The 26,229-nt window shown below is 43.4% G+C and overlaps 1 protein-coding gene across 1 annotated transcript in view; it reads right to left on the bottom strand.

Moving 5' to 3' along the window:
• Positions 1 to 26,229, bottom strand: part of TPR (translocated promoter region, nuclear basket protein) — a 240,379-nt gene that overhangs the window by 183,985 nt on the left and 30,165 nt on the right. The window contains exons 13-18 of the mRNA XM_082266381.1: positions 25,134 to 25,241; positions 24,690 to 24,916; positions 17,082 to 17,245; positions 15,412 to 15,539; positions 10,658 to 10,806; positions 2,411 to 2,573 (exon numbers count right to left, since the gene is read on the bottom strand). Coding sequence (XP_082122507.1) covers positions 2,411 to 2,573; positions 10,658 to 10,806; positions 15,412 to 15,539; positions 17,082 to 17,245; positions 24,690 to 24,916; positions 25,134 to 25,241 — 939 coding nt within the window. The remainder of the gene's footprint in view (positions 1 to 2,410; positions 2,574 to 10,657; positions 10,807 to 15,411; positions 15,540 to 17,081; positions 17,246 to 24,689; positions 24,917 to 25,133; positions 25,242 to 26,229) is intronic.

Here is a 26,229-nt window from a genome sequence, read left to right on the forward strand (position 1 = left end):
AAAAATATATTGGATACATATTAATAAAAACACGCTCCCATGGAGGGCCATAGAAGACCATATAAATGTATCAAAACAATCAACCAAAAGAGGGTCAAAAAGTTAGAAAACATTTCTTCTTATATAGATTGGGTATCAACTGTAGATGTCTCCCCAATTAAGAGATCCTCTAGATAAGTATCTCCAATCTTTACATGTTTCGTGGTTTTTGCCGCTTCCTCAGGAGTTTAGCTCAAGAGTAATATAGGATCAGTAGAGGAATACAAACAAGAAAATAGTATAAAAAAGCAAAACAAAATCATACATAGTCACATATCAGAAAGAAAACAACAAAGTGTCACAATAAATCTAAATATATGCGTTAAACACAAGAAAATAAGAACACTTCTAAGCCCAGATGTTTCTATTTTCTTGTGTCTAAACAAATGTTTAGATTTATTGTGACACTTTGATAGTGTTTGTTTCTTTTTTATATGTGACTATGTATGATTTGTTTTGCTTTTTTATACTATTTTCTGGTTTGTATTCTTATACAGAGCCTATATTCCTCTTAAGCTAAACTCCTGACGAAGCGGCAAAAACCACAAAACATGTAAAGATTGGAGATGCTTCTCTAGAGCGCCCTTTAATTGGGAATACATCTACAGTTGATATCCAATCTATAGAAGAGGAAATATCTTGTTTTCAAACTTTTTTGACCGCCTTTCAGTTGATTTTGATACACTTGTACTGTCTTGTTTGGCCCTCTATGGGGGCAGGCATGTTTTTTATTAATATACATGTATCCAATACATTTTTGTATTTTTTATATTTCGTGAGTTAATACTGTGCCACAAACGTCCTCCAGCCCATTTGTTCTTTATATTTTGAGATTATATATATATATATATATCTGTATATATATCTGTATATATATATCTGTATATCTCTCTCTCTATCTGTATATCTCTCTCTCTCTATCTGTATATCTCTCTCTATCTGTATATCTCTCTCTCTCTATCTGTATATCTCTCTCTCTCTCTCTATCTGTATATCTCTCTCTCTCTATTTGTATATCTCTCTCTCTCTATTTGTATATCTCTCTCTCTCTATTTGTATATCTCTCTCTCTCTATTTGTATATCTCTCTCTCTCTATCTGTATATCTCTCTCTCTCTATCTGTATATCTCTCTCTCTCTATCTGTATATCTCTCTCTCTCTATCTGTATATCTCTCTCTCTCTATCTGTATATCTCTCTCTCTCTATCTGTATATCTCTCTCTCTCTATCTGTATATCTCTCTCTCTCTATCTGTATATCTCTCTCTCTCTATCTGTATATCTCTCTCTCTCTATCTGTATATCTCTCTCTCTCTATCTGTATATCTCTCTCTCTCTATCTGTATATCTCTCTCTCTCTATCTGTATATCTCTCTCTCTCTATTTGTATATCTCTCTCTCTATTTGTATATCTCTCTCTCTATTTGTATATCTCTCTCTCTATCTGTATATGATGAAGGTACATAGCTAGTAATTTTATTGTCCTTGTAGCACATACAGTATACACACATCTACGTCACTTGATGTAAATGTAAGAGCATTACACTTTCTTTTAAGTGCTGTGGGTGACCCAAAAGATCGGAACACCCCCAAAAACTGTTAGGTTTCCTACAGGCTTTAGCAATAAAATTAATATAAATTCTCAGGATTGGAGCGGAACCCTAAAGAGTGATGGCTGCAGCTAGAGGCATCACCCCGGTACCGGTGTCCATAGCCAACAGTTGGCTGTCTTGTAATGACAATTGATGCGGCTGAGAAGCCGCTCGGCTGTCATTCCAAGTAGCGGGAGGGGACGCCCCCCCTTCCAGCGGCTCGCCCAGGTCTCCTGTCCCACCAACTGGGAGACCCGGGAATCCTACCTTCACTGCTGCCGTCTGACCGGGTCTCTATTTCTTTGAATTCGGCGCCGCCTAGTACCCGGAAGTGATATAACATGACATCACTTCCGGGTACTGGCGGCGCCGAACTCAAAAAACTTAAGGCATTCAAAAAAAAAAAATCAAACTTGGCGTTTTGAATGCTTTTAAGTGCAGAGGAGGGGTTTGGGGTCTTTTAGACCCCCAGATCCCTCCACAACAGTACCTGTAGACAAAAAAAATAAAAAAATTTTAATGTCCGAAAATATCGGCCAATATCGGCCGTTACGGATAGCCAATGACCAAAATATCGGCATCAGCGGTAAAAAAAAAAATGATATCGGTCGACCAATACTCCTCAGTCCTGATGCAAGCAGGGGGTTTGCTCTTGGGAGGAGTTATGCAAATATCAAAATGCCTTGATGGGTGGGTGTCAGGAGCAGTGGGCGTTCCTAGGCAGACTGGATTTGCATAGCTAACACCCACACCAGATGCTGAGCCTCACTGATTACTTACTTCACTAAGTGCTAGTTTCTCATTGGCTGCCCTCAGATCCTGTGTTATGGTATTAATGATCTGCTCCTGTTTTTGTGTTGTCGCTGACAATTTTTGGGATTTCTCTTGTAAAGATGCGATTTCTCGACGGTAACTTTCCACATTGTCCTGCAACATTTCATACCTATGCAGACAAAAAAAAAAAAATTAAAAATGAAGAACAGTGCATCTCTGAAAAACAATTTTTGAAACAAAAAATTGCACATTAAAGCTCAACCCCCCCCCCCCCCCCCACGGGGGTAAGTTCACTACACAAAAGAAATGCCTATAAAAAGGAGCCATGTTACCTGAATTAGCATACGTCAATCCAGTCCTGAGATTTACACAGCACAACTAAGGATGCACCCAAATGAAAATTCTGGGCCGAAACAGAAACCGAAAATTCAGGATGCCCTTGGCCGAAAACCAATCGAAAAGGACTTTTTCCCCCCCCAAATGATTTTATGCACATCATAATACAATATGTTGTCACTCACTGCTCCCCACAAATAACAGGCTGACTCTGGTTCTGCTCCTGTCCTTCCTATCCGCAGCGGCCATACAGTAGAAGATGGAGGGAGGAGGTGGATGGAGCCAGAGAGTCAGTAATAAGCGCGGAGGAGGACGAGGAGTTCCTCCTCCGCTCTGCATGCTGGGTCCTCTTCTCGGCCTCGCTTTCCTCTCGGGACTGTGACGTCACTGGTTGCTAGACACCAGGCGGCTGGCAATTCTAGCAACTAGTCTAGCACAGGACGGACGAGGAGGTACAAATGGCAAGTCTCGGGAGCTGGCTGGTCAAGCACCATACAAGTTGAAGTGAAAGCTGCTGCTCCGGTGGCCATTAATTTTCAACATATATATGTCCCGTTTTCGGCTGAAATGAGATAGGCCCATTTTTGACCGAAAAGGTCGGTTGCCGAAATTTCAGTGCACCACTAAGCACAACCCTCTGGCAGGGGAGGAGACTTCTTTCTCTCTGTTAAAAGTAGATTTGAAGGCAAACATTTTTCATTTCATTTTGGATGGAGTTAAAAGGAGGGTTATAACCACTTTTTGCCATTAGTGTCCTATTGAGGAGATTTCCCTTCACTTCCTGTCCAACAGACAAAAGGAAGCAAAGCCTCGTACACACGCACCGATTGTTGGCCGTGAATTTTCGGCCAACGTCCGATCGGCCGATTGTTGGCTTGTCAAGTATGATGCTTCCGACAACCGACTGCGACTTTTCGGCCGAGCAAAATCTGGTGTGCAGGCTATAAAATTTTTGTTGGCCGTCAAAATGGCCGATTGTTCGTCAGTCAGTACAGATTTCGGCAGACAAAATTCAGATGAGCAAGACTGGGCATGCTCCGAGAAGAAAAACACACGGAAAGTTAATCACATGACATAACTTTGAAGTTGGTTTCTGTCGGCCAACAAAAGTCCAGCGCAAGTCTAGAGCACATTTCAAACGACACAACAATACTGAACAAAAGTCGGCCGATCGGTGCGTGTGTACGAGGCTTAACCACTTGCCGACCGCCGCAAGTACATATACTGCTGCGGTCAGCCCCTCACAGGCAGAGTGACGTACCGGTACGTCACTAGCCTGTGAGGCTCTGGGGAGCGAGCGCGCGCCGCCGGTGGCACGCTCCCGCATGGTCACGGACCCCCCCCCCCCGCGTGTGACCGGCGGACCTGATGTCCGCCGCTCACTCAGCGATCGTCGGGGGAGAGGGAGAAAGGCAGGCGGCTTGTGTAAACAAGCTGCCTGTCATTCTCCCCTGTGTAGAAACTGATCACACGGTTCTACTATGTAGGACCGTTGATCACTGTTTCTACAGCTCAAGCCACAGCCAATCACAGTTAGAATCACGCCCCTAGGGACACAGCCCCTCCCTCTCAAATAAAGTTAACCCCTTCACTGCCAGTGTAATTTTACAGTAACAGTGCATATATATATATAGCACGGATTACTGTAGTAATGTCACTGGTACCCCCAAAAGTGTCAAAAATGTCAGTCAAGGGTCCGATCTGTCCGCCGCAATGTCGCAGTCCCACAAAAAAAAAAAAAAAAAAAAAAAAAAAAAAAAATCGCAGATCGCCGCCATTACGCGTTAAAAAAAAAAAACCAACAAAAATGACGAAAATCTTTCCCCTTGTTAGTAAACACAATAACTTTTGCGCAAACCAATCAAAATACGCTTTTTGCGATTTTTTTTACCAAACAGGTAGCATAAAACAAATTGGCCGAAAATGTTATTTTTTACATTTTTTTGGGGGGGAATTTCATATTAAAAATGTGAAAAATATTGTTATTTTTGCAAAATTGACGCTCTTTTTTTGTTTATAGCGCAAAAAGTAAAAAAAAAAAAAAAAATCTCACAGGTGATCAAATACCACCAAAAGAAAGCTCTATTTGTGGGGAAAAAAGGACGTCAAATTCGTTTAGGTATAGCGTCGCACGACGGCGCAATTGTCCGTTAAAGTCACGCAGTGCCGAATCGCAAAATACCCCCTGGTCTTTAAGCAGCCAAATCCTCTGGGGCTTAAGTGGTTAAGAGGAAAACCCTCAACATTGAGGGAATTCTGGTGTGTCACCAGAGCTGGTGTCCCCATTGGAAGATTTTGCCTCTAATCTTGTTCTGTTGACAACCCAAAAATCTGTATTTTCTATCACTCTGATGACGGTAAAATAGGACAAAGAAAGTTTTGCCTTCCCTAAAGAGAAGCAACCGTCTCCTACTCAAATATGCAATAAAAACATCCCTGTGATCCTTACAAAAGACGCTTTGTTTAACCACTTTACATCCATCCACCAATGTACTGCAGCAGGCTGGCTCTCCCAGGCAAAGGCCCGCTCGCCTAAGAGGAGCTGGGGGGGGGGGGCGGGGACAATCGCGCGCCGGCGGTGGCGCGCTCCCGCTCGTCAGCCGGGGAATCTGCCGCAAGTGTCAGGCAGCTCCGATGGCCGCCTGACACCACTGAAATCCCTCCGCTGACAGAGGAGGACAGACGGCTGATGAAAACAGCGTCTGTCATTCTCCCTGACATGATTACAGAGACTATGTGATCCTGCTATATAGGATCACATGTCTATGATCATTTTACAAGCCACGCCCCCCCCCCCACAGTTACAATCACTCCCCTAGGCTTACATTTAACCCCTTGATCACCCATAGTATTAACCCCATCCCTTCCAATGGCATTTTTACAGTGACAGTGCATATTTTTAGCACTGATTACTGTAGTAATGTCACTGGTACCCCCAAAAGTGTCAAAAATGTCAGTTAGGGGTCCAATCTGTCCGCCGCAATGTCGCAGTCCCGCAAAAAAATAGCAGATCGCCGCCATTACTAGTAAAAAACACAAAAAAAATAATAAAAACGACAAATCTTTCCCGTAGTTAGTAAATGCGATAACTTTTGCGCAAACAAATCAAAATCCGCTTATTGGGATTTTTTTTTACCAAAAATATGTAGCAGAAAAATTGGCCTAAAATGTTAAAAAAATAGATTTTTACATTTTTTTGGGAATGTTATATAGCAGAATGTGAAAAATATGGTGTTTTTTTTTCAAAATTATCATTTTTTTTGTTTATAGCGCAGAAATTAAAAAAAAAAAAAAAAAAAAAAAAAATCGCACAGGTGTTCAAATACCAATAAAAGAAAGCTCAATTTGTGGGAAAAAAAAAAGGACGTCAATTTTGTTTGGGAACTGCGTCGCACGACCGTGCAATTGTCCGTTAAAATCACGCAGTGCCGGATCGCAAAATAGGGTCTGGTCATTGAGCAGCCAAATCTTCCGGTCTTAAAGTGGTTAAAAGAGGAACTGCACTGCATCTGAGCACCACAAACCAAATAATAATAGATCGTGATCTGGGGGTCTCATTAACTACCTCAATACTGGGCACTTTCACCCCCTTCCTTCCCAGACCAATTTTCCCCTTTTAGCACTGTTGCATTTTGAATGACAATTGCGCAGTCATGCAACACTGTACCTAAACCAAATTTGTGTCATTTTTTTCCCCACAAATAGAGATTTCTTTTGGTGGTATTCATTCACCGCCAGGTTTTCTCTTTTTTGGTGCACAAATAAAAAAAGACCGAAAAGTTTGAAAAAAAAAAAAAAAGTTTTTTGTTTAGGTTATAAAATTTTGTAAATCGATACGTTTTTTCCTGCACTGATGAGCACTGATGACGCCGCACTGAGGCACTGATGAGGAGACACTGATGGGGTGGCACTGATATGCAGCACTGATGGGCACTGATAGGCACTGATATGCAGCATTGGTGTGCACTGATAGGCAGCACTGATGGGGGGCACTGATAGATGGCAATAACGGGCACTGGTGGGCAGCACTGATAGGAGGGCACCACTGGCAGGCTGTTTGGCCAAGGCCACTGGTGGCCATGGTGGGCATCCCTGGTGGTCATGGGTAGGCATCCCTGATGGCTCTAGTGGCACCCCCCCCCCCCCAGGGCTGCACTGGTAATAAATGTTCTGATTACCAGCACAGACCCCCCCCTGTGATCAGTGAGTACTTAGAAATACTCACTGATCACCCCGGCTGCAGTATCGATCCTCTCCTCCTCACTGACAGGATCTGTCAGGAGGAGGAGAAGAGATCGAAGCCGTTACAACGGCTGTATTTACATTGCATGACGGCTGTGATTGGACACAGCCGTCATGTGATCAGGAGGGCCAATCACATGGCCCTCCTGCCGCATCTTGTTGCTCTGTGTCCGAGGGACACAGGCACATCGAGATCGCGCCGCTGCGCGTGCCCGCGGCGGCGCGATCTCGCTCCTTCTGAAGGACGTTCCGGAACGTCCATTCAGAAGGACGAGACTCCCACCCGGCCGTATATGTACAATGGCCGGGTGGGAGGTGGTTAAAGAGAACCTGCCATCCAGAAAAAAAAAAAAATCACATGGGGGAATTTTTTTTCGCTATGTGAAGTAAAAAAAAATAAAAAAAAATATAAATAAATAAAAGAAGAAAAACTACCACAAGAGGACACAGTTTTAAATTAGAGGGGCAAAGGTTTAAAAGTAATATGAGGAAGTGTTACTTTACTGAGAGAGTAGTGGATGCATGGAATAACCTTCCTGCAGAAGTGGTAGCTGCAAATACAGTGAAGGAGTTTAAGCATGCATGGGATAGGCATAAGGCTATCCTTCATATAAGATAGGGCCAGGGATTATTCATAGGATTCAGATATATTGGGCAGACTAGATGGGCCAAATGGTTCTTATCTGCCGACACATTCTATGTTTCTATGTTACACCCAAGCACATAAAATCCCCAAAATATTTTTAAGCTCCCTACCCCCGCATATACACACACATGCGAATGTATGCGCACATGTAGGGAGGCCTATGCAGGAAAGCATCGATTGCGATACGCGTTACATATAACGCCACACATGATGGAGAGCAATAATTCTACCACCAGACCTCCTTCGTAACATTAAACTGGTGACCAATAAAAGGCTTTTAATGGGTCCCTCATGGAAAATATCGGGTACTGAAGTTTGTCGCTATTTCCCGGGCGCACTCAAATATACGGTTTGACATGTTGGGGAATTTATTTACTGCCTTATCTTTTATGTGTTCCAAAAAATTGCATTATGTTTGTGTGCCCTAAAATTACCTTTAGTGTTACAGAAAATTTGCATTTCTTAGATCTTTGTGGTAATATCGTGTGACAAAAAATTATAACTACAGTACCACCTATTTTCTAGGGTGTCAGCTTTCAGAAAATATATCAGGTTTACTTTTATCCTCTTTTTCTAACTAAATACTCCTACCCATTACTTTATAATGTTGAATTTCTTGTTTTTTTGTTTTTTTTTTGTGTTTTGTGTTTTTTATTGGCACTTTACATTATACAACTATGACACATATGAAACAACTGGATATGTTTGCTATAATCCAAGGATATAAAAAGTATGACCGTACCACAGATAGTAAACAAAATATTTGTACAATCTGCAAGGTTTTGCTTATATCTGAAAAAAAAAAAAAAAAATATATCAGGTTTTGGCTGTTTTATGTAATCTTCAGGCCTAAAATATAATTTGTACAATCTTTGGTACGGTCATACTTTTTTTTTTTTTTAAAAACAAATCAAATCAATCTGAGAAAAGACAGAAGTAAAACAAAGGAATGCATTAGGCTCCGTTCACATCTAGGCGTTTTTGGGGAGTTTTTCTGCTCTAGGATCAGCTCCCAAAAACGCCCAACAAGACAAATCCTATTCATTTCAATGGCCCCTGTTCACATATGAGCGTTTTGACGCTGTGAGCAAAACGCCCAATGCTCAAAAAAAGTACATGAGCTTCTTTTTGGGCAGATTACAGGCGTTTTCCATTGGTCTCTATTCAATCTAAAAACGCCTGCACAAAAATCGCGGTAAAACCGCGCGAAAACGCTACACTCAGGTGTGAATGTAGCCTAATATACATACACTAAATAATGAAAACTGTACTCAAGTGTGCAGACATGCTAAACAGAATGCCATAGGAAAGCACATATGAAGTTTACTCTAGCATGGCGTCTGACTGCAAAAATCACTACACGATGGTGCAGAATTCATCCATGCATCGGTCATACTTTTTATATCCTTGGATTATAGCAAACATATCCAGTTGTTACATATATGTGTCATAGTTGTATAATGTAAAGTGCCAATAAAAATTAAAAAAAAACAAAAAAAAAAACAAAATGCAACATTAGAAAGTGATGGGTAGGAGTGTTCATTCATACATCACTACATTTATCTTTTAACCCATTCGCTGCCAGAGCTGTGTTTTTTTTTTAACCATGCTTCAAAAAATAATTTTGTTTACAGGTGGGACAGATGGGGGCAGTGTGATGAGAGGGAGGCAGTGTGACAGGTGGTGGGGCAGCATGATAAGAGGGGGCAGTCAGACAGGTGGGGGGGTTGTTACAAGTGGGGGGGCAGTGTAATATGAGGGAGGCAGTGTGACAGGTGAGGTATTTGCAATGTTTTGCTTATATCTGAAAAAAAAAAAAAAAGAAAATATATCAGGTTTTGGCTGTTTTATGTACTCTTCAGGCCTAAAATGATTTTTTAACCACTTGCCGACTGCCTAACCCCGATCTACGTCGGCAGTCAGCCCCTCACAGGCAAAGTGACGTAGGGCTACGTCACTAGCTTGTGAGGGTCTAGGGAGTGAGCGCGCGCTCCCGCGTGGTCACGGACCCCCCCGCGCGTGTGACTGGCGGACCCGATGTCCGCCGGTCACTCTGCGATCGGCGGGGGAGAGGGAGAAAGTCAGGCGGCTTGTGTAAACAAGCCGCCTGTCATTCTCCCCTGTGTATGAAGGATGATCATACGGTTCTACTTTGTAGAACCGTTGATCACTCTTCATACATCTGAAGCCACAGCCAATCACAGTAGAAAGCACGCCCCTAGGGATACACACAGCCCCTCCCTTTCAAAAAAAGTTAACCCCTTCACTGCCAGTGTATTTTTACAGTAACAGTGTATATGTATAGCACTGATTACTGTAGAAATGTCACTGGTAACCCCAAAATTGTCAAAAAAGTCAGTCAAGTGTCCGATCTGTCCACCGCAATGTCGCAGTACCGCAAAAAAAAAAAAAAAAAAACAGATCGCCGCCATTACGCGTAAAAAAAAAAAAACAAAAATGACAAAAATCTTTCCCTTAGTAAACGCGATAACTTTTGCGCAAACCAATCAAAATACGCTTTTTGCGATTTTTTTTACCAAACATAGGTAGCATAAAACAAATTGTCCGAAAATGTTAAAAAAATTTTGATTTTTACATTTTTTTGGGGGGGAATTTCATATAAAAAAATTTGAAAAATATTGCTATTTTTGCAAAATTTACGCTTTTTTTTGTTTATAGCGCGTGATCAAAAAAAAAATATCGCAGAGGTGATCAAATACCACCAAAAGAAAGCTCTGTTTGTGGGGAAAAAAGGACGCCAAATTCGTTTAGATACAGCGTCGCACGACCGCACAATTGTCCATTAAAGTCACACAGTGCCGAATCGCAAAATACCCCCTGGTCAGGAAGGGGGTAAAATCTTCCGGGGCTTAAGTGGTTAAGCATGTGTAAAAAAAAAAAAAAAAAACCCCAGCTCTGATAGCGAAAGGGTTAAAAGATAAATATAGTGATGTATGAATGAACACCGAAGTGCATGAATTTGCATCTTGTCGGGAGTTTTGCTTTAAATTGTTACAAAGAAGAATTACCGTTTTGAGGCGAATTCTAGCTGAGTGGAGATTTTGGCATTTTGAGAACGAAGCTCGGTAACTTGTTCCTGTAGTTTCTCGTTCTGCTCGTTCAGCATTTTATCATTTTCTGCTTTTTCTTTTCTGTAATTCTCAAAAACATCTTGAAGCTGTTCAACAAAAAGAAACAAAAAAAAAAAAAACAAAAAAAAGAGAGAGTGATTAAAGTCCATTTCTAAGCAAACTGTTTAAAGCAGTTCCGGCCTCGGGGGTGAAATTTAGATAAAGTTACATTCTGCAGAGCTCAGTGAACTCAGAGCTGTAAGGAGGGAAGAGACTTACCTGTAGGTACAGTAAAGATCTCCTAAACATGCACCGTTTAGGAGATATTTATTTTATTTTAGCAGCGCCGGTGAGGCCACCGCCACATGCGCACTCAACAGACGGCATGGACATTAAATACTGGCTGCCATAACACTGCTATTTACTGTGGGCGACTCCCTACAAGGTAAACCACTTAACGACCGCCCAACGACTATATACGTTGGCAGTTTAAACCTAAATACCGGTGTTATGGCAGCAGATAGCTACCATAACCCTGGCATTTTTTTAAACTGCGGACGGTCGGCTTTCCGAGATGGGTGGTCCCAGCGGCGGAGCCGCCGCGGGATCACCCTTCCGGGGGGGCGGAAGAGGTGCCCCCCGCCGCGTCCCAGTACTTTTCCCCGCTTACCGGACTTGCCGGCAGCGGGGAAAACGATCCTGTCCCGGATCCTCAGAGACAGGAAGTCGAGCGAGGGCAAGCCTGCCCTCGCTCGACTCTATGGTCTTGGAGGACCGGAGCCACGGCAAACGTCGTTGCCTAGCAATCGGTTTAAAGGCCCCATTTTTTTTTCTTTAAAGAGGTTGTAAACTCTTTGAGTTTTTTTTTTTTTTTTTTTTACACCCTGCAAAAGAAAGACATAATGAGCTAGTTTGCATCGCATATTAGCTCATTATGCAATACTTACCTCAGAACGAGCCCCCGCCGTGCCGCTCACTCACCTCTATGACGGGCGACATGTCTAGTCGCCCGTCTTCCGGGATCGCGGCATCCGGCCATCTGATTGGCCGGAGCCGCGGTGACGTCACTCCCGCGCACGCGCGCTAGAGCCGACAGTCACGGCACGGGACTCTAAAGGAACGGCACGAGCGGCCGTTCCTTCAGAGCACATGCGCCAGTGACGTCACTGGCTGCATGTAAGGTAAATATCTCCTAAACTGTACATGTTTAGGAGATATTTACAGTACCTATAGGTAAGCCTTATCATAGGCTTACCTATAGGTACAAGTTGTAGAGGAGGGTTTACTTCCTCTTTAATTTTATTTATTTTTTATTTTCATGCTTTAGTGTACTTGTGAGATCTGAGGACTTTTTGACCACAGATATCACAAAAAAAAAAAAAAAAGCGGTCCTGTCATGCCTATTTCTATTACAAGGAATGTTTCCTTGTAATAGGATAAAAATGATCAAATTTTTTTTTTTTTTTTTAAAAAACGGTGTAAAATAAAAAAACAAATAAAATAAATAGTAAAAAAAAAAAAAGCGCCCTGTCCCAGTTAGCTCGCACGCAGAAGCGAACGCATACGGAAACCCCACCCACATATGTAAACGGTGTTCAAACCACACATGTGAGGTATCGCCGCGATCGTTAGAGCGAGAGCAATTTGAACCCTAGACCTCCTCTGTAACTCTAAACTGGTAACCTGTAGAAATTTGTAAAGTGTCGCGCCTATGGAGATTTTTAAGTACCAAAGTTTGTCACCATTCCGTGAGCGCGCGCAATTTTGAAGCGTGACATGTTGGGTATCTATTTACGCGGCGTAACATCTTTAACATTATGGAAAAAAATGGGCTAACTATACTGGATTTTTATTTAATAAAGTATTTTTTTCAAAAAAAAAATTGCGTTTGGAAGACCGCTGCGCAAATACGGTGTGATAAATATTGCAATAATCTCCATTTTATTCTCTAGGGTCTCAAAAAAATAAAAAAAATAAAAAAAAAATTATATATAAATATATATATATATATATATATATATATATATATATATATATATATATATATATATATATATATATATATAATGTTTGGGGGTTTTAAGTAGTTTTCTAGCAAAAAAAAAAAAATGGATTTTAACTTGTAAACACCGAGTGTGAAAAATAGGCCTGGGGCTTAAGTGGTTAAAGTGGTCCCGCGAGCGGGTTCGTTGCAGGATCACTTTTATAGGCGGTGAGAGGTGCTTCAGCCTCCCCCTTTTTGGTAGTTTGAGCCTACTGAAGCGGTCGGTAAACCCGGAAAGTGATCCGGTGCAGCGGTTTTCTGGGCAACTGAGTGCACGACGGCACCAACTCAGGTCTATGCCCTTGGAGGACCAGAGAGACCGATGCACTTTCAGTTCTCAGGCATTAAAAAAAAAAAAAAAAAAAAAAAAAAAAAAAGGGACAGTGTAAAAAAAGTAAAATATATATATATATATTTTTTTTTAAAGCGCCCTATCACTCGGTGCTCGTACTCGGAAGCGAACGCACACCCAAGTCCAACACGCATATGTAAACTTTGTTCAAACCACATGTGAGTTATTGCTGCGATCATTAGAGCGTCCTCTGCAACTCTAAACTGGTAACCTGTAAACATTTTTTAAAGCGTCGCCTACAGAGATACGCATTTTTACAGTAGAAGTTCCGACAAAAACCTAACGAACACTAAAGCTGCTCTCTGCCACGTTGTAAACCTAATCTAGCCCTGCAAATAAAAAAAAAAATCACCGTACTTGCCTATTCTGCAGCTGATCAGGTCCAGTCCCAGCATCAGCGGCGGCTTCACTGGGGTGCAGGAAAGGCAACTGAAATCAGAAACCCCATAGTAAGGCTATGGGTGACGTCACTTCCCAGCCATTTCACACCCTTTGTCAGTCCTCTCCTGCATAAAGCATCTGCCGCTGGAGACCAGACCGGATCGGCTGCAGAATAGGCAAGTACAGCGATTTTTACCTTACAGGGTTAGATAGATTAGGTTTACAATGTAGCAGAGAGCAAGTTTAGAGAGTTAGTTTTTGCCTGGACTTACCCAACATGACATGTTATCCATTTACTCGGTGTAACATCTTTCACATTTTACAAAAAAATTGGGGTAACTATTGGGATTATTATTCATTAAAGTGTATTCATTCCAAAAAAATTGTGCTTAACAGACTGCAGCGCAAATGCTGTGTGACAAAATATTGCAACAACCGCCATTTTATTCCCTAGGGTCTAAGCTAAAAAAAAAAAAAAAAAAAAAAAAAAAATGCTGATCTTTAACCGCTTTACCTCTAGTCACTGTGCTGCTACTGCGGCACAGTGGCTCGTTATCGTCTAGCGACGTAGACCTACGTCGCTAGACTCCTCCCCTGTAGGCGCGCTCCCGCTGTTTTCAGTCACAGCGGGAGTCGGGCCAGGGTAGGAGCGGCGGCGATCGCCGCTGCTCTGCCCCGATCGTCGGGGAATCCAGTTAAGTGACAGGGAGTGACAGATCGGAGTGTTCAGCATAGCTCAACATCCGATCTGTCCCTGGCTCACTCAGTCCCCTCCCCCCCCACACGTTAGTAAGCACCAGGCATACATTAACCCCTCCCTCTAATAAAATTAACCCCTTCCCTGCCAGTGTCATTTTTACAGTAACAGTGCATATATATATATATATATAGCACTGATTACTGCAGTAATGTCACTGGTAACCCCAAAAGTGTCAAAAATGACAGTCAAGGGTCCCATCTGTCCGCCGCAATGTCACAGTCCCGCAAAAAAAATCGCAGATCGCCGCCATTACTCGTTAAAAAAAAAAACGCCAAAAATGACAGAAATCTTTCCCTTAGTAAACGCAATAACTTTTGCGCAAACCAATCAAAATACGCTTATTGCGATTTTTTTTACCAAACATTGGTAGCAGAAAACAAATTGGCCAAAAATTTAAAAAAAATTGGTTTTTACATTTTTTGGGGGGAATTTCATATAAAAAATGTTAAAAATATTGTTATTTTTTCAAAATAAACGCTCTATTTTTGTTTATAGCGCAAAAAGTAAAAATCGCACAGGTAATCAAACACCACCAAAAGAAAGCTCTGTTTGTGGGAAAAAAAGGACGTAAATTTCGTTTGGGTATGGCGTCGCACGACCGTGCAATTGTCAGTTAAAGTTGCACAGCGCCGAATCGCAAAAAGTGGCCCAGACGTAAGACAGCAAAATGCTCTAGTGGTAAAGTGGTTAAAAAGAACCTGAACCATGGAAGCAGACAGAGGACTGGTCAAAGTATTGTCTGATCTCCCTGCAGTTCATCTTTTGTTGCAGCCTGTTACTTCCAGAAGGGGGGGTGGGGGGGGGGGGGGGGGGTACGTGGTGTTGGCGTAACCTGTCCCCTACCGAGTGCGTAGCCTGTCACCTCCGGCCCACCTCCCTCTTCTCCTTCCGATCTGTAGGTAAGGCCACCACAGAAGGGAATCAGGGGCCCTCTGTTGGTGGGAGGGTGGCAGTGCAGGTTGTGCTGGCTAAATCGTCTGGCGCCCACTTCCATCCGAGTAGCCCGGCCCCCAACAGGTCCCTGGCACCCTCATGGTCCACGGCCCGGTAGTTAAGGACCCCTGATCTACAGGATAGCTAAACACACATTTTAAATCCAGGTTCACTTTCAGTTTTTAGCAAGTCTCCGATGTATCCAGAGTTAAAAGTTACTTAGAGGTAAATTAAACAATCACCTGTTTAAGAGCAGCCTTGGCCTCAGCAGCCTCTGTGGAATCTGGGTGCAGTACTGCAGGCGTTGGGGTAGATGGGGGCTGAGAAGATCCCGGAGACTTCCTAGGAGTTGAAGTCATTGAGGTCTCATCTAAAAAGACAATAAAAGAGTTCTGATAAATCCAGATTAGCAATAATCATTGTAAACTAATCGTAAATTCCTGGGAGCGGAAATAAAAAACAAAGTTCTATGCGTTCTTTAACTCTTTTACTGCCACTGCAGCCATCGGAGTGTGTGTAAATCTGACAACTTCATTTCTGTTGGTGCCCCCCCCCCCCCCCGGCAATGTTTCCTTCCATCAGCAGACCCAGTCATTGGATTGGTGGGTGCCACTGGGAAGAGGGGAGGGAGATCTCTTGGTAAAGTGATCCTAAAAAAGGCAATTTTTTTTTATGTTATACTTAACCTGCTTGTCAAGGGACTAGACAAACATGGCCGCCGTGCAAAAAAACACACAGGCTACAAGAAAATGGCACCACCCCAAATCACCAGTTAGCGCCCTGCCCCCACCCCAGCAAAGTGGCCAGACCACCCAAAACAAATCCATCTCCAGCATATGGAGGGGTGAGGGACAAGATGGGGAGGGGGTGCCTGCAGGAAAGGAGGGGAACCTGCTAGTCCGACCATCCCAAGGAGGGGCCCACGTCCACCCCAAAACCCTCTTGGGGTAGGGGGGGGGGGGGGGGGGAGAACAGCTATTCAAGAGGAAGTATACCAACCGGGGACTGCCCATGGGTGTAGCCAGAATTTTTTTTCTGCCTAGTGTCCTACTTCTGTAGGGACAGCATAACCCAATGGTCAAGAATGACAGGAACTCTGTCCATCAATGAATGAAAGAGAAAATTATATAACATCTGTAGTAGGTGGTAATATTAGCGGGAGGAATAGTGTCCCATTGTTGGCGTCAGAGGGGGGAATAGTGTCCTATCGTTGGCGTCAGAGGGGGGAATAGTGCCCCATCGTTGGCGTCAGAGGGGGGAATAGTGCCCCATCGTTGGCGTCAGAGGGGGGAATAGTGCCCCATCGTTGGCGTCAGAGGGGGGAATAGTGCCCCATCGTTGGCGTCAGAGGGGGGAATAGTGCCTCATCGTTGGCGTCAGAGGGGGGAATAGTGCCCCATCGTTGGCGTCAGAGGGGGGAATAGTGCCTCATCATTGGTGTCAGTGGGAGGAATAGTGCCCCATCATTGATGTCAGTGGGAAGAATAGTGCCCCATCATTGGTGTCAGTGGGAGGAATGGAGCCCCATCATTGGTGTCAGTGGGAGGAATAGTGCACCATCATTGATGTCAGTGGGAAGAATAGTGCCCCATCATTGATGTCAGTGGGAAGAATAGTGCCCCATCATTGGTATTTGGGCCGCAGTTTGGAGACCAGTGTTTTAGGGTCTCTACTTTCAGACACTACATATAATGTTTTGGGGGTTTTATGTAATATTAAGGCCTAAAAAAAAAAAAAAAAAAAAAAAAAAAAAAAGAAGGATAAGGGGGGGGGGGGGGGGGGGAGCCAGTAAAATAAGGAAAACTAACCCATGGTAAGCTGCTATAGAATACTTTTTTTCTGGTTTAGATATATTTAAGCCTCTTTTTCCTCTCTAACAGTGAGAATAAATCCATTCTAACACACCACATACCTGCTGGGGGAAATGTGACGCCGGTAGTCTGAGCCAGCAGTATGCGATACATGTCACGCTGTCGCATTGTGGATTCTAACATCTGCATTTGATGTTGGCGATTTTCCCGAAGCTGTTCCAATTCAACCTGCGTGTTTTCAAGATCCTTTCTTAACTCGGAAAGTCTATTTATAAAAGTAAAAATAAAATTGTAAAAAATAAAAATTTACGCACACACAGTAAAATAAGTATTGAAGACATCACCATTTTTCTAGGTAAATATATTTCTAAAGGGGCTACTGACATGAAAATTTTACCACGTCAGTAAAAACCCATCCAATCCATATATACAAAGTCACCAAAACAAATTTCAGAATTTAAGTTCTGCGTTATAAAATGGAATGACCGGGATAAGTATTGAACACATGAATGTCAGAGCATCGGTGAACTAAAATATGACCCAGCATTTCTGGATTTAATACTGACTGGTCTAAGTTTTGGATAGGTCAAGATATTTAAAGGTTAATTCCAGGTCTAAAGTCATGCAAGTTTCCCACTGACATTCTTGTTTTTCATTATCTGCTGGGGGGGGGGGGGGGGGGGTCTGTAAACAGGCCTGAAAAAAAGAAAAAAAGTACCAACGTATGCCCTTCACCTTTCTCCACCTGGAGAGAGCGTAGTACACCCTTGGTACCCCGCAGCAATTCCAGCATGGCTGTGGAAACCCTACAACTGAGGCCATAGTGGAAGTGTCCGGTCTTTACAGTGGTGACTGCAGTGTTTCCTGGGAAATGGGGTGGAGCTACGCTCTCTCCAGGTGCTGTCCTGAGATAATTTGGGAAACAAGTTTTGGAAATTTTTCTTGTGTTCATTGAGATTGATTAAAATCTCACTTTTGTACTCATTTATGCTGAGCACTGTGTGTGTGTGTGTTATATATATATATATACATACATATATACACACACACACACACACACACACACACACACATACACAGTCAGGTCCATAAATATTGGGACGTGGACACTTCTAATCTTTTTGGCTCTATACATCACCACAATGGATTTGAAATGAAACAAACAAGATGTGCTTTAACTGCAGACTTTCAGCTTTAATTTGAGGGTATTTACATCCAAATCAGATGAACGGTGTAGGAATTACAACAGTTTGTATATGTGCCTCCCACTTTTTAAAAGGGACCAAAGGTAATGGGACAATTGGCTGCTCAGCTGTTCCATGGCCAGGTGTGTTATTCCCTCATTATCCCATTTACAAAGAGCAGATAAAAGGTCCAGAGTTAATTTCAAGTGTGCTATTTGCATTTGGAATCTGTTGCTGTCAACTCTCAATATGAGATCCAAAGAGCTGTCACTATCAGTGAAGCAAGCCATCATTAGGCTGAAAAAAACAAAACAAGCCCATCAGAGAGATAGCAAAAACATTAGGTGTGGCCAAATCAACTGTTTGGAACATCCTTAAAAAGAAAGAACGCACCGGTGAGATCAGCAACACCAAAAGACCCGGAAGACCACGGAAAACAACTGTGGTGGATGACCGAAGAATTATTTCCCTGGTGAAGAAAACACCCTTCACAACAGTTGGCCAGATCAAGAACACTCCAGGAGGTAGGTGTATGTGTGTCACCTTCACAACAGTTGGCCAGATCAAGATCACTCTCCAGGAGGTAGGTGTATGTGTGCCAGATCAAGAACACTCTCCAGGAGGTAGGTGTATGTGTGTCAGATCAAGATCACTCTCCAGGAGGTAGGTGTATGTGTGTCAGATCAAGAACACTCTCCAGGAGGTAGGTGTATGTGTGCCAGATCAAGATCACTCTCCAGGAGGTAGGTGTATGTGTGTCAGATCAAGAACACTCTCCAGGAGGTAAGTTTATGACTGTCAATCAAGAGAAGACTTCACCAGAGTGAATACAGAGGGTTCACCACAAGATGTAAACCATTGGTGAGCCTCAAAAACAGGAAGGCCAGATTAGAGTTTTCCAAACAACATCTAAAAAAGCCTTCACAGTTCTGGAACAACATCCTATGGACAGATGAGACCAAGATCAACTTGTACCAGAGTGATGGGAAGAGAAGAGTATGGAGAAGGAAAGGAACTGCTCATGATCCAAAGCATACCACCTCATCAGTGAAGCATGGTGGTGGTAGTGTCATGGCGTGGGAATGTATGGCTGCCAATGGAACTGGTTCTCTTGTATTTATTGATGATGTGACTGCTGACAAAAGCAGCAGGATGAATTCTGAAGTGTTTCGGGGAATATTATCTGCTCATATTCAGCCAAATGCTTCAGAACTCATTGGACGGCGCTTCACAGTGCAGATGGACAATGACCCGAAGCATACTGCGAAAGCAACCAAAGAGTTTTTTAAGGGAAAGAAGTGGAATGTTATGCAATGGCCAAGTCAATCACCTGACCTGAATCCGATTGAGCATGCATTTCACTTGCTGAAGACAAAACTGAAGGGAAAATGCCCCAAGAACAAGCAGGAACTGAAGACAGTTGCAGTAGAGGCCTGGCAGAGCATCACCAGGGATGAAACCCAGCGTCTGGTGATGTCTATGCGTTCCACACTTCAGGCTGTAATTGACTGCAAAGGATTTGCAACCAAGTATTAAAAAGTGAAAGTTTGATTTATGATTGTTAATCTGTCCCATTACTTTTGGTCCCTTAAAAAGTGGGAGGCACATATACAAACTGTTGTAATTTCTACACCATTCACCTGATTTGGATGTAAATACCCTCAAATTAAAGTTGAAAGTCTGCAGTTAAAGCACATCTTGTTTGTTTCATTTCAAATCCATTGTGGTGGTGTATAGAGCCAAAAAGATTAGAATTGTGTCCATGTCCCAATATTTATGGACCTGACTGTAATAGAGATATATGATATATATGATATATATCTATATCTCTAGCTATCTCTATCTATCCTATATTGTCAAAAGTATTGGGACGCCTGCCTTTACACACATGAACTTTAATGGCATCCCAGTCTTAAGCTGGCCAAACAATAGCCGAAATATCTCGAAAAAGGCCGTGAAAAGACAATCGTGCCATCATGTAATGACCGAATTTCGAACGATAAATCATTCAATGGAATCCGTTTTTTGGTTAAGTTTGTCACATATGCCCGGTGCAAACAGGTCGGCCGAGAAACATATTAACCTTTCAATGTATCGTTCGGTCCGCGGATTTTCAAAACTGTTCCTTCGATTTTTCAGCTCTGAAAAGTTAAAAACGATTTTCTATTTGTGCACATTAACTGGATGAAAAACGAACGATCGGACCAAATGACTAGTGTATGGCCAGTATTAGTCTGTAGGGTTCAATATTGAGTTGGCTCCACCCTTTGCAGCTATAACAGCTTCAACTCTTCTGGGAAGGCCGTCCACAAGGTTTAGGAGTGTCTATGGGAATGTTTGACCACATATACACTGCTCAAAAAAATTGGTCCATACATTTTGAGCGACCGGCGTTTTACTTAAGGTGACAGAAAGCTCAGATGTGAACAGGGCCATTGAAATTAATGGGGTTTGTCTTGTTGGGAGTTTTTTTTTTTTTTTTTTTGTAGAGCTGAGGCTAATGCTGGCCATACACTAGCGGAAAAATAATTCGAAAATCTATCATTTGGTCCGTTTGTTTTTTTTGTCCAGTTAGTGCAGGTTCTGCTCCTTCATTACATGCGATCGGATGTGCAGTGCGAATTCAGCCATACACTTTGTCTGGCCAAATTCGCACTGCACCCGCACAAAAGACGCACAGGACCCTTTTTTTCAGCCGCATCAGGATCGGATCGCACAGTGGTTCACACTTGTGCGATCCGATCCTGTGCGAACTGTAAGATCGCACTGCGAAATGCGATCAAACTGGGGGTGTCGTTAACATTACATTGACACCCCCTGCATATCGCAGATGGCAGTTTGAACTGCCAGGGGTGCGTTTGCGATGTGGGAACACGCTGCGAATTCGCAGCCTTCCCACATCGCATAAGTGTGACCCGGCACTTAATGGGCACAAATAGAAAATTGGTTTTAACTTTTCAGAGCTGAAAAATCAAAAAAGGAACAGTTTTGAAAATTCTGCTGAACGATAAATTGAAAGGTGAATGTGTTTCTCGCATGAACTGTTTGCACTCGGTGTATGTGAGAAAATTAACGAAAAACTGATTCATTTATGTCTATTTAAAGATTTAGCGGTCATTACATGATGACACGATCGGCCTGCTCTCGCGGCTGAGTGTTCGTTTTCCAAAAATGAGTTTGAATGATTTTATGTATGGCCAGCATTAGAGCAGAAAATCGCCTAGATGTGAGCAAAGCCCAACGCTCCATTCAAACCTGAGCGTATCGTTTTCAGGCGGTTTTTTGGCTTTATTTAGGCTTTTTACTGAGTTTTTTCTGTGTCTTCAGGCTTTTTTTAGGTGTTTTTTTTTTAGGTGTTTGGAGGCAGGAAATGACATCGAACAAAAACGCCTGTAATCTGACAAAAAAGAAGCTCATGTATTTGAGCTTCAGGCGTTTTGCTTCAGGAGACAAATCGCTCAGAAATGAACAAGGGCCATTGAAACAAATGGGATTATGCTTGTTGAGAAAGGGAAAAAAAACCCCCAATGAAGTTGGGACTGTAAAGGCGACCGTGCAGCCAAAAAGGCAAACGCAATTTGTCAAAAAATATAACTTTACATTAAAAATATTATACAATCAACAAAGACCTATAAAAAGAGAACTACATGTGAATCGCTGGTCATAGGGTATGGCCCTAGGAAGGTATATGAAGATGGAAAGCAGGGGTATGTGGTATGTAGGTCTCTCTAGGACAAGGGTCTTCAAATTACAGCCCTCCAGCTGTTCAGGAACTACAATTCCCATCATGCCTAGTCATGTCAGTTTTACAATGCCTCATGGGGGGGCCATAGTTTGAGGATCCCTGCTCTAGGACCTGCTCTACTCCTGGGCCTGCCTTGGATCCCTGTGGGATTTGTCCGTATGCGATATCCCGGCAACTTTTCTTTCATCCTTGCTTCAGCCTATAGCCTTTAGGCCTCAGTGCTTGACATCCTCAAACATTTATTTACTGGTATTCTTTACCGGTTTTAACATTTCGTTTTAAAAGTTTTTATTTTATCGAAACAGGTATCGAACCACAATAACAGGTTATGACATGGATGAAATATAGAACAAGCAAAAAAAAAATCAACATGAGCATCCAGGTAACACACATAAGCCAACGATAAAACAATCAGAAGACATAACATGTATCATTGGAGAAAGTTCAAGGTGCGCAAAATAAATGGAAATGGGGGCAAGAGGGTATCAACTGTGATCAAACCTGACCTTATCCCCTGCATCGATAACCAGTACATTTGCAATTATAGGGTGATTGGATGATATCCCGCCCCTATCCACCCCACTCCCAGGAGGACTAGAAGCACGCTAATCTCAAGACCAGGCTGAGGCCTCCGAGCACCGAAAAGGTTGCGAAATATTCGAAGACACCCTCCTGGGTCTAGCTGAGGGGGGTCCCCAGACCGGCACCTGGGTACCCCACCACTCCACAGAAGTAACCTGTGTGACTTTCAAGGCCCTCCCCTGAGTATATGCCATGTGCATGCAGTAAAGAGGGGGTAGTAGTAGCGGGAAGACCCAACTATGAAGCCACCAGCAAGTGGCTAAGCGGGTTTTAACATTTATGGCTCCTTGGTCCATTTGGGTATATAAAGTGGTATGTATGCACTAACTATATATTTGATATGTTTTTTTTTTTTTTTTTTACAACGTTTATATACAAAAAACTTACATACTACATTTTTGAACCTACATAGGTAAATCCACATGGCTTAAGTGTCTGACTCCTGAAGAAGGGTTACTGCCCGAAACGCATCGGCTCTTCTAGTCACACATACCCCTGCTTTCCATCTTCCAATACCTTCCTAGGACCATACCCTATGAGCCGTTCTTCACATGTAGTTCTCTTTTATAGGTTTTTGTTGATCGTGTAATATTTTTACTGCGTATACAAATAGTTATATTTTTTGACAAATTTAGTTTGCCTTTTTGGGTGCACGGTCGCCTTTAGAGCCCATTCACACTAGCGGCACCGATACGTGGCACCGATACGTGGCACCGATACGTGGCACCGATACGTGGCACCGATACGTGGCACCGATAGGCAATGAGTAAAAAAAAAAACAGAAAAGGGGAATTAGGTCACAACACATCATATTCTGATTGGCCAAATACAAAGTCGTCTGTCATATGTCGCGCAAAATAATTCACCAGTCGCGCTAAAGTCGCGATAAAAAGTCGCTCCGACATGGGGCGACTTATGGTTGCGGCAGTGTGAACCGGCTCTTACAGTCCCAACTCCACTGGAGGGGGGTTTCCCTCTTTCTCTACATATTAGGGACGATGGCCACCGGCACCTAGGTACTAAATAATGGGATATTATATATTGGGATTTTACTTGTTGGGAGTTTTGAGACTTCAGAGATGAGCATTTTACGAGCTGAAATATGCTCAGGTGTGAACAGGGCCTAAGACTCACTGTGAAGCGGCCAGCTCCTGCTCTTCTCGCTCCTGCCTAAGACTTACTGTGAAGCGGCCAGTTCTTGCTCTTCTCGCTCCTGCCTAAGACTGAAGCCCCGTACACACACGCAGATCGTCTTCATACAAACGTCTGCGGACGAAAGATCTGCCGATTGTATGCGTGTTAGTATGGTGCCTCCGACAGCTGTCTGCACACAATCCGCGGACAAGAGTCTTTCTTGCAAACATGAAAATTTTTGTCTGCGGACACCAGAACGGACAATTGTTTGCCTGTCAGTACAGAAATCAGCCGACAGACCGCAGATTTGCAAGACTGGGCATGCTCAGAAAATAAAAAACACAGGGAAAGTTAACCATTACATGACATCACTTCTGCAGTCAGCTGAAGTCTGCAGACAAAATTCTTGTGCTGTCCTTGTGCTGTCTTTGCACTTTTCGACAGACACCGACATCCCGGGGAGAAAAGACGAACATTTGTATGACGACGATCTGCGTGTGTGTATGGGGCTTTACTGTGAAGCAGCCAGCTCCTGTTCTTCTCGCTCCTGCCTAAGACTTACTGTGAAGCAGCCAGCTCCTGCTCTTCTCGCTCCTGCCTAAGACTTACTGTGAAGCAGCCAGCTCCTGTTCTTCTCGCTCCTGCCTAAGACTTACTGTGAAGCGGCCAGCTCCTGCTCTTCTCGCTCCTGCCTAAGACTTACTGTGAAGCGGCCAGCTCCTGCTCTTCTCGCTCCTGCCTAAGACTTACTGTGAAGCAGCCAGCTCCTGCCTAAGACTTACTGTGAAGCGGCCAGCTCCTGCTCTTCTCGCTCCTGCCTAAGACTTACTGTGAAGCAGCCAGCTCCTGCTCTTCTCGCTCCTGCCTAAGACTTACTGTGAAGCGGCCAGCTCCTGCTCTTCTCGCTCCTGCCTAAGACTTACTGTGAAGCGGCCAGCTCCTGCTCTTCTCGCTCCTGCCTAAGACTTGCTGTGAAGCGGCCAGCTCCTGCTCTTCTCGCTCCTGCCTAAGACTTACTGTGAAGCAGCCAGCTCCTGTTCTTCTCGCTCCTGCCTAAGACTTACTGTGAAGCGGCCAGCTCCTGCTCTTCTCGCTCCTTGGCCTCTCCGAGTTCTCTCAGGGTAATCAGGAGTCTCTGGTTTTGTTCTTGTAACTCTTCGATGTTTCTGTAAGTGACTAAATGCTGAGATATGACTTCAGAAGAGCTGGTGATATTAGCAGAGCTCACATCCTCCTCTCTTTGAACGTGGTTTCCTCTCGACTCCTCCAGCTCCATTAATAGCACCCTGATCTAGAGTGGAAAAGATACTGGTGACTAATCTTTGGCAGGATCAACAGGCAAGATGACAAAATGTTTTCATTGGTTCTTTCATTTTTGACTCAGACAGCAAATAGAAGGAGTATCTCATTGTACAGGTTTACACCCCCTTTCGGGGGGGGGGGGGGGGGGGGAATCCCTCTGTACAACGGTACATCACCCACACACAGGCAAAGGTTCTACATCTCACCTGCTGGGAAAGATCTTTCACTTGCAGCTCCAGCCTTTGGTTCTCCCCTTCAGCAACAGCTGCCACCTTGTTTGCTCGATCCGTCTCACTTTGCATACGTTGAATTTCCTTGTGAAACAAAATAAAAAAGCTGAATGTTTTCCACATTTTGCAGCTAAGGCTTCATCCACACATGTGCGAATGGTCATGCGACTTTGGACACAAGTCCAAGGCCATGTATTTCAATGGAAGCTGTTCAAATCTTAAAAGTCGCAGGGACTTACCACTTCCTTACCCCTGGACAACAAATGACGTCCTGGGCTTTAAGTGGAGATATCTGGATGATGGGTGCAGCTGCAGGCATCATTCAGATTTTTTTTTTTTAGCTAGCGATTCCCTGCACCATAGCAACAATCATAGAGCCTAAACATCTCAACTGCCACCCCCCCACCACCACCGCTGCTTCTACCGGGCCGCCCGTGCGATCTTCAAGACGGAGAAGGAATCCGACAGTGGCGGAAGTGTACCATAGAGACTGCCGAGGACCAGATGGTCCCGGCAGTTTATGACTCTTGGAGGCTCGGGCACGACGTTATGACGTCACGTCCGGCCTGGCAGTTGTCAAAACTGCCATGATCTCAGCTGGATAGCCAAGGTTTTTTTTTTTTTCTTTTTTTATCTCAGGCTTTCCAGCCTGTAGGGAGATGTGGGGTCTTATTGACCCCAGATCTCTCCATAAAGAGGACCTGTCATGTCCTATTACAAGGGATGTTTACATAGGATTAAAAGGGATAAAAAAAAAAAATATATATATAATAAAAAGGGAAAGTGTAAAAATAAAAACACACAAACATTAAAGTGCCCCCGTCCCCGCACGCAGAAGCGAACGCATACGTACGTCGCGGCCACATATGTAAACGGCATTCAATCCCCACATATTAAGTATCGCCGTGAACGCTTGAACGTTAGAGAGAGAGCAATAATTTAGTTTCAGACCTCCTCTAACTCTAAACTGGTAACCTGTAAAAAAATCTTAAAGCATTGCCTATAGAGATTTGTAAGTAGCAAAGTTTGGCGTCATTCCACGAGCATGTGCAATTTAAGGCACCTTTCACAG

This window comes from Pelophylax lessonae (genome assembly GCF_965119305.1).
Source record: "Pelophylax lessonae genome assembly, chromosome: 8".
Taxonomy (NCBI): domain Eukaryota; kingdom Metazoa; phylum Chordata; class Amphibia; order Anura; family Ranidae; genus Pelophylax; species Pelophylax lessonae.